Genomic DNA, 9233 nt, shown 5'->3' with positions numbered 1-9233 from the left:
GGCACATAAAAGACACCATTTCGAGCGTGGCCGTTTTCGTGCGGGTGACACGTAAAAGCACCCACTACACTCTCTGAGTGGTTGGCGTTAGGAAGGGCATCCAGCTGTAGAAACTCTGCCAAATCAGACTGGAGCCTGGTGTTGCCATCCGGTTTCACCAGTCCTCAGTCAAATCGTCCAACCCATGCTAGCATGGAAAGCGGACGTTAAACGATGATGATGATGATGATGATGATAGAGGGAACTCCATCCAGAGCTGTCAGAAGGAAGCTTGAGGGCCGCTTGCAGCTCTGGGAGCCACAGTTGAGAACCATTGATATAAATTCAATTCATAAGTACTTGCTGAAATATTGGAAAAGAAAACATTTGGCTTCTATCACCTACACTAAATAAATTACACTGGTTTTCTTAATGCTTTGGTGAAAGGAGAAAAGGAAGGACTCCTGACTGGTGAGAAAAAAACAGTTTGTGTCCAACCTCAAAGAACCATGTGACACAATATCATGTGGCTTCCCAGTTTTCCTAATTTGGCCCCCTGAACTGCTGCCTCTGGGCCCCACTGTAAATGCTGTGGTGATGGGGAACATGCAATTACTTCTATGGTCACACTGCAAGTTATGAGTGATTTAATTGAATGACTAGTTTCTTTGTTATGTGACTTTTTCTGGGAGTGAAATTATTTTTCTTGTTTGATGCGTTGTTTTTTTCTTGCTTGCTCGCATGCTGGTGGCATGTAAAAGGCACTATCTGAACATGATCGATGCCAGGGCCACCTGACTGGCTCCTGTGCTAGTGGCACGTAAAAAGCACCATCTGAAATGTGGTCGATGCCAGTGCCGTCTGACTGGCTCCTGTGCCGGTGGCACGTAAAAAGCACCCACTACACTCTCAGAGGAGTTGGCATTAGGAAAGGCATCCAGCTGTAGAAACATTGCCAGATCAGACTGGAGCAACCACTGGCTTTCCACACTTCACACAAACCATCCAATTTATGCCAGCATGGAAAACAGATGTTAAGCAATGACGATGATGATTTCTTTTAGCAGATCATTCTGCAGTTCTGCACTTTCTAATAGAAAATGATGAAACTGTAGTCAATCTGAACCAATATTGAATTCCAAAACATAAGGCAATGAACTGGCAGAATTGTTAGTGCGTCAAACAAAAATGTTCAGTGGCATTTCTTGTGGCTCTTTCAAGTTTGAGCTCAAATCCCACCAAGATCAAATCTGCCTTTCATTCCTTCGTGGGTGGATAAAATTAAGTACCTGTTGAGCCCTGGGGTTGATGTAATGGACTTCACCCACCCATCAATATTGCTGATCGTGTGCCAAAATTCTTTAAAAAAAATTATTGAGTTCAATGGTGAAGAGATTCATATATTTCACTCACCTGAATATTTTCTCTCTGTCTTGGAGTCAAGTTTGGAGACTGTTTCAGGAGTCCAATATAATCTTGTGCAAAACCAATCACAGCTTCTGAGATGTCGTCATCTTCATGACTAAGGAAACGCAATACAAGGGGCAGCTTCCTCTCGATGGCTTGTAAACAGGTCAATGCTGAATTTATGTCAGTTTTTAACATTCTGAAGAAGAAAAATGAATTTTATTTTTTTTTATTAATTTCAATCATTGGACTGCAGTGATGCTTGGATACATCATCATTATCGTTAACATCTGCTTTCTATGCTGGCACAGGCTGGATGGTTTGACTGAAGACTGGCAAGCCAGGAGGTTGCACCAGGCTCCAATCTGATCTGGCAATGTTTCTACAGCTGGATGTCCTTCCTTACACCAACCACTCCGAGAGTGTAGTGGATGCTTTTTAACATGCCACCGGCACAGGAGCTAGTCAGGCGGCACTGGCATCGGCCACATTTCAGATGGTGCTTTTTACGTGCCACCAGCACAGGTGCTAGTCAGGCAACATTGGCATCGACCAAAAAAAAAATACTGAACTGGAGAATATGGGAATTAGTGAAAAAATAATTTCCCTTTAGCATTCAAATTATTCTGTTAAATCTAATGCTTATTTATTCGCATTGTTTTGAATTAATCACAGCTTATCTCGTAGCTTTGAGATTTCAATGATGCGATTGTTTAATTTTAGAATGACATTGTAAGGTACGTGTAAGAGACTGGATCTGGCTGGTTTAAATGCTAAGAATTACACATTTAATGCCAGCATGGACTAAATAATTTGATTAATTCATATTTCAATATGGAACGTTAAAACAGAATTTCACATATGTACTTCCTAAACAGGAACCATTTAAGATAAAACTGACAGCACCAAAAGACCAACACTACTGACAGCATCAAGTTACCAAAGTAGTCAAAACCATGAACCTTCCAGATATCAAACTACTTGAGATCATCTCTGATTCTCTGATACAAAAACCTAATTGTTTTCAAGTTTCCATCATCATTTAATGTCTGCTTTTCCCATGCTTGCAGGGGTCTGACAGAATTTGTTGAAGCAGATTTCCTATGGCCAGATATACCCTTCCCATCACCAACCCTCACAAGTTTCCAAATAAGGAAATACTACCCCACCCCCTGACTAGACATGTCTTCATGGAAGATTGCAAAGGACACCACTTGCATGATGGTAACATTCACTTACAACTATCATGGGAACACATGGTAAAGGGACAGTAACAGACACATATGCATGCAAATATACACACACACACACACAACAGGCTTCTTTCAGTTATTTCTTTATTGCCCACAAGGGGCTAAACAAAGAGGAGAAAAACAAGGACAGACAAAGGGATTAAGTCGATTACATCGACCCCAGGGCATAACTGGTACTTAATTTATCGACCCCAAAAGAATGAAACGCAAAGTGGACCTTGGCGGAATTTGAACTCAGAACATAACAGCAGACAAAATACTGCTAAGCATTTTGCCTGGCATGCAAACGTTTCTGCCAGCTCGCCGCTTCTTTCAGTTTCTGTCAATCAAATCCACTCACATGGTTTTGGTTAACCCAGGGCTAGAGTAGAAGACACTTCAAGGTGCCACACAGTAGGACTGAACCCAAAACCATGTGGTTTGAAAGCAAACTTCTTACCACACTGCCAGGCCTGCTGTTAACAATAGTCCCATTATTTACAGCAATGTTTTATTTTGCAGTTATTTTACACTTAGAAAATCAAACTTGGTAAGACTTATTTTATGCAAAGAATAAGTCGAGAAAAAAAAAAAGATTTTTATACAGAGAGCATATGAAGAACATCCATGCTGCTTGCAGGAAGCAGTGACTTCCATTTCAAAAGGTCACAGGGCATTTTTGGAATTACTCAAACACAAAATTATCATACTTACTTTTGATAACAGGAAAACAGATTCTGACCCATTCCATTAACGAGCTTTGCTAATTTCGCCATGTAGTCACCCTCTTCATCCTACGAGGCAACACGAAAGATTAATTCAACTTTATTTTCCTTCACAAACATGAAATTATTTAGGACAACAGAGTTTTGACATTTAGACACGTTATTTAACAATGAACAGTTTAGTTACGGTGATAAAGTGAACCGGGAGCGTTGGTGACATGGAGACGGTGACAGAATAGAAGAGTTAATGTTCTGATGTTGACAACAGTAGTGACAACCGAGACAGCAGAAATGGGTGGGGGTGGGAACAATGGCAGGGAAAATAATCAATACGTTGGTGCCATGGCCGCAGCTCTAAGCTGAAACTTTAAAAAAAAATAATAAAATAAAAAAAAATACCACTGCAACAATGACAGCACCACCACCAATAAATATGATATAAAGTTAATATATATATATATATATATATACACACACACACACACACAGAGGCACAGGTGTGTCTGTGTGGTAAGAAGCTTGCTTCCCAATCACATTGTTCCAGGTTCAGTCCCACTTTGTGACAACTTAGGCCAACCAAAGCCTTGTGAGTGGATTTGGTAGACGGAAACTGAAAGAAGCCTGTCGTATATGCACACACACACACACACACACACACACACATAACCATCATTAAACGATGATGGTGAGTGTGTGTGTGTGTGTATTTATGCATGTGCATCTTTTGTGTCTGTCTTTGTCCCCCCAACATCGCTTGACAACCGATGTCAGTGTGTTGACATCCCCGTAACTTAGCGGCTCGACAAAAGAGACCGATAGAATAAGTACTAGGCTTACAAAGAACAAGTCCTCAGGTCAGTTTCTTCGACTAAAAAAATCCCTTAAGGTGGTGCTCCAGCAAGGCCGCAGTCAAATGACCGAAACAAGTAAAAGAATAACCGAATAACAAAGGCGGTGAGCTGGCAGAACCGTTAGGGCGCTGGGCGAAATGCTTAGCAGTAGTTCGTCTGCCGATACGTTCTGAGTTCAAATTCCGCCGAGGTTGACTTTGCCTTTCATCCTTTCGGGGTCAATAAATTAAGTACCAGTTACACACTGGGGTCAATATAATCAACTTAACCCCTTGTGGGCAATAAAGAAATAAGAATAACAGACTACATAAACAATACCTCATTGGGACACATCACTCCAGCGCTGTTCAGTACAGTAGCAAAGGATTCTATTAACTTGGTTTTCGCTACAGGTTCCATGCCCTTTGATATGATTTCATAGATGCAATCACAGGTACATTCTCTCAGTTGGGGGGAATTTAAAAAAGTCAGCAGTGCAGTAACAAACTGGTCGTTGGCCACAAGGTTTATATCTATCCAAGAGATAAACTTTCCAACAACCTCTAAACACAGACAGGCAATATCTGGTTGGCTTGACTGGTATGTCGTCTGGAAAGAGAGAAAGAAAAACAAAAATGAAGACAATTTGGAGTCGATCAAAAGACTAGAAAATATAAAGTCTAAACTACCATAGAACGGTGACACTGCAGGGGTGTGTGTGTGTGTGTGTGTGCATCTCAAACATAATACCATAATAATCCACTCAGCATGAAAAACAGACAATGATGATGCACATACTTATATTAGAGACAAAATATGGGATTTAATTATTACTATCTTTACAATAAAAGCTATTACAGAATGCTACAACTGAAATTTCTGCATGAACAAATACAAATATACATTATTTACATTTGACGGATATTTGTCCTCATCTTGCTTTGTTGTTAACACGTTTCAGCCTTCATCAAGTGTCTTTGCGAAATTTCGAACCTGGGTTCTCATTTTTGATATTATTATTATTATTACTGTTCTAGTCACTGCTTGGAATCGAACTCGGAATCTTGGAGTTAGTAGCCCGCGCTCTTAACCACTTCGCCACAAGTAGAGAGGCACAGATGTCGTCAGCTGTAAACATTAACTTATCTGTGTTAATGCTTCCAGTTGACTATCCTTCCACATAAAAATAACAATCATGGATCAACAAAGGAGCCTCTTTGTGACTCCACTGATTTTTACAAGGAAGGGTAATCAACCGTAAAACATTAGAAATCTCAGCCAAATCTCTCTCAAATAACATCCAACCATTTGGAAAAAAAGACACATATAGTGATGTAATCTAGGGACAAAGAATGCCTGAAGGGAAGACAGGAGGATCACTGTTGGAAGACTTTTCATCGCAGATCAAAGGCGGCGAGCTGGCAGAAACATTAAGCACGCCAGGCGAAATGGTTAGCCGTCTGCCGTTGCGTCCTGAGTTCAAATTCCGTCGAGGTCGACTTTGCCTTTCATCCTTTCGGCGTCGATAAATTAAGTGTCCGGTTACGCACTGGGGTCAATTCAATCGACTTAATCCCTTTGTCTGTCCTTGTTTGTCCCCTCTATGTTTAGCCCCTTGTGGGCAATAAAGAAATAAGATCTGCTAAATCAGGATTAACTGTGGATCAGACAACCCCTGCAAGAGTTTCATGTCAGTGCCACTTAAAAGCACCCTGTACACTTTGTAAAGTATAGAAACAATGCCAAATCAGACTGGATCCTGGTACAGCTCCCCAACTTGCCAGTTCTGGTAAAACCATCCAGCCCTTGCCAGCATGGACAACGAACGTTAAATGATGATGATGATAACATACACACTCGCTGGTTTGCAGGGTTTTGAGAAGTGTGAAGTACCTCTTAGTCATGTCTACTTGGAGTAGCTAGCAGCAGCTGTCAGGGTCCCAGCTATGGGCTAACTAGCACATGTGATGTCAATCCATCTGAGCATGGTGATGTGGAAACACCCTTGCTTGGTGTCATGATACACAGTGAAACCACCAGGACAAAAGGATGCTGAGCTAGCATCCTCCTTTGAGAGGGACACCCTGATGTAAAAACACATAGTTTCACATGTTTATTGGTCAACTTGCTTCAGCTTGTCACTAAATACTAATCACAAAGATTTAGATAGTGGCACTATAATAATCCAATGGTAGACAGATGTCTCTTGCTATGGTGACCTCATATATCATTCCATCTCCTGAAAGTCAGATGACAATGGAAAAGCAGTGAAGTGTGACGCCTTAACACGGAAGCATGCAGAAAGTTACAACTTTTGTCTGTTAGATACGCTTCAAACCATGCAGATCTGCAATGGGACTAAATAGTCACGAGAGGTCATGCATGGAAAGACAGGAATGCTATTGACAACAAGGAAGCACAGACAGCAATCATCTGTGAAGGAGTAATCACCATATACATCTTTTATTATTTACTTGTTTCAGTCATTGGACAACGGTTATGCTGGGGAACCACCTACAATGATTTCATTCATTACCTAAGGCAAATTGTGTGTAAGGGAGAGGTACAGACAATTCTACAGACCGCCCCCCCCCCACCAGTGTATTCATAAAGCAGGAAAACAGAGGTCAGCCGATAGGATTTGAACTCAGAATGTAAAATTTCTGACATAAACAAAAAGAGAACAGCTGATTAAATCAATCCCAACATTTAGCTTACATTATCAACACAAAAAGAAAGTAAAAATTCAAAGTAAAATCGAAGCCATGTTTAGTGCAGTCGGCCTTCACTTGTGAGCAAGTATGGCCAGATATCAACCATACTGTCACTGATAGTTTTAGGTGCCTAATGTAGTCACAGACAGACATAAATGCTCTCTTTGCTCCCTTCTTTTTGACCAGGAGTCAGAGTCGGAAACAATTGAAGGGTAGCTGGAGTCGGAGTCAGCAAAACTATACAGACTGATTCCGACTCACAATATCTTTCCTTTAATATAAACCAGTTATAACATACATGCCTATTCAAAGTACAAGCATATGCTTTATGAGATATGTAGACCACAATCACTTGATTACATAAAGAGGAATCAGAGTTGTAGTTGAAGTTTTTTGTTTCGACTCCACAGCCCTGTTTTTGATCCAATGGGAAATCCAGTGAGAGCTGGAGGGATAGAGGGCTGCACCTGCTCTTGGCTGGCACTCAATACAGCGGAGGAGACTAGTACAACAGGAAATGAAATGTCTTACTCAAAGGCACAACTCACAACACCCATTCAAGGAATTGAACCAAAGACACTATGATCACTAATCAAACACCTTAACCACTAACCTATACATCAACACATCCATATGTTAATTCCGATGACAATTCCTTTTGATAGAAACCTTTTTAAGAGGTAAAACAGTTTAGTGATTTGATTCAATATATAACAAAACAATACAGATTACCTACTGGGATCCTTATTTTCCTTGATACATTATGGTCCCAGACAAGCATCATATTGAAATATTGAACTCTTCTGTAAGTTTTAACAACAATTGTGGCAACAATGATAAAGTCACACAAAATCTCATTTTTGACATCAGAAATGTTCCAATCATCTCTCACATAACTCCTCATCTTTCAACTCTGAGATGGCAAGCTCTTTTAGTATCAATCTGCCTGTGACCATTCCTAGTCCTATGACACAAAACCTCCTGTCTCATCTTCATCAGAATCTTATGTTATAGTTATCATCATCATCAGTATCATCAATGTCTGCTTCCCAAACTGGAATTGATTGGAAGAATTGTCGTTGTCCAAATTAGTGTATTTATTTGAACTGACTGGCCCTTGTAGATTGGTGAGGGAACCACATTTTAAATTTAGTCTTTTTAAAATTAATTTAAGAACATAGTGTATTTATAGGGAATGTGAAAATGTTTTTCTCAAACAATGTCATATCATATCACACAGAATGTAAATATTCATGCACACACACACAGCCTGATGAAGCAAGCCAAAACTTCAAAGTGACTGTTAACCTTTGACTTGTAAAAGTTTTATAAACAAACACTCCATAAAAAAGTATTGAGTAAGCCTAAACAAACAATATTACACAAACACACACAGAACTGGTTTCCATTCTCAAAGTATGTTAAACTCAAAGCGATAAATGACAACTGCCCGTGGTGCCACACAATGAGACAAAGTTCCAAACTCATGTGATTGCAAAGTAAACACAAGTTATAAAAGGGTTAACCCTTTCGTTTCCATATTTATTTTGAGATACTCTGTGTTTCTTTTAATTAATTTTAAATATAACAAAGAATTTAGTAAAATAACTTAGTTATCATTAAGCTAGTGTTAGGAACATAAATTGTGACTAAGGTTTGGTGGAAGATTTTAATTCAAAATTTATGAAAACAAGACATTTGTACTACAGAGCCAGAGATGGTTTCAGTCGGGTTGGTAACGAAAGGGTTAAATTAATCATTTGTTAACCCTTTTGTTACTGTACTTATTTTGAGATGCTCTGTGTTTCTTACAGAGCCAGAGGTGGTTTCAACCGAGTTAGTATTGCAAGGGCTAAAAGCTCATCTAAAGAACTACAAATGTAGCCACTTACATTGAGGCACAAAACAAGGGTAGAAAAATAAGACAAAAAATGTAGAAATGTCAATTTACCATGATCTGTAACCAGGAATCTACCAACTGGTGTATACAGTGTTCCCTCATAGCATCCTTTAAGTTTGAATTACGATCAGCTTCCTGGAAATAAAGATGGTGTGTCAATCATAACTGTCAGACAACAATGGAATGATTTAAAGCAAAGAGGAAATTGGAATGATGTGAAGTCATCATCATCATCGTTTAACGTCCGCTTTCCATGCTAGCATGGGTTGGACGATTTGACTGAGGACTGGTGAAACCGGATGGCAACACCAGGCTCCAGTCTGATTTGGCAGAGTTTCTACAGCTGGATGCCCTTCCTAACGCCAACCACTCAGAGAGTGTAGTGGGTGCTTTTACGTGTCACCCGCACGAAAACGGCCACGCTCGAAATGGTGTCTTTTATGTGC

The 9233-nt window shown here is 40.0% G+C and overlaps 1 protein-coding gene across 1 annotated transcript in view; it reads right to left on the bottom strand.

The window, feature by feature from the left end:
• The window catches only part of LOC106883502 (exportin-T), a 56836-nt gene that overhangs the window by 23479 nt on the left and 24124 nt on the right, over positions 1-9233 (bottom strand). Inside the window, exons 6-9 of the mRNA XM_052967618.1 lie at positions 8839-8922; positions 4513-4782; positions 3333-3412; positions 1369-1585 (exon numbers count right to left, since the gene is read on the bottom strand). Of these exons, the coding sequence (XP_052823578.1) occupies positions 1369-1585; positions 3333-3412; positions 4513-4782; positions 8839-8922 (651 nt within the window). The remainder of the gene's footprint in view (positions 1-1368; positions 1586-3332; positions 3413-4512; positions 4783-8838; positions 8923-9233) is intronic.

Source organism: Octopus bimaculoides, chromosome 4 (genome assembly GCF_001194135.2).
Source record: "Octopus bimaculoides isolate UCB-OBI-ISO-001 chromosome 4, ASM119413v2, whole genome shotgun sequence".
Lineage (NCBI taxonomy): Eukaryota > Metazoa > Mollusca > Cephalopoda > Octopoda > Octopodidae > Octopus > Octopus bimaculoides.
Note: the sequence above shows the minus strand (reverse complement) of the source record. Positions and strands in the feature narration are given on the sequence as shown.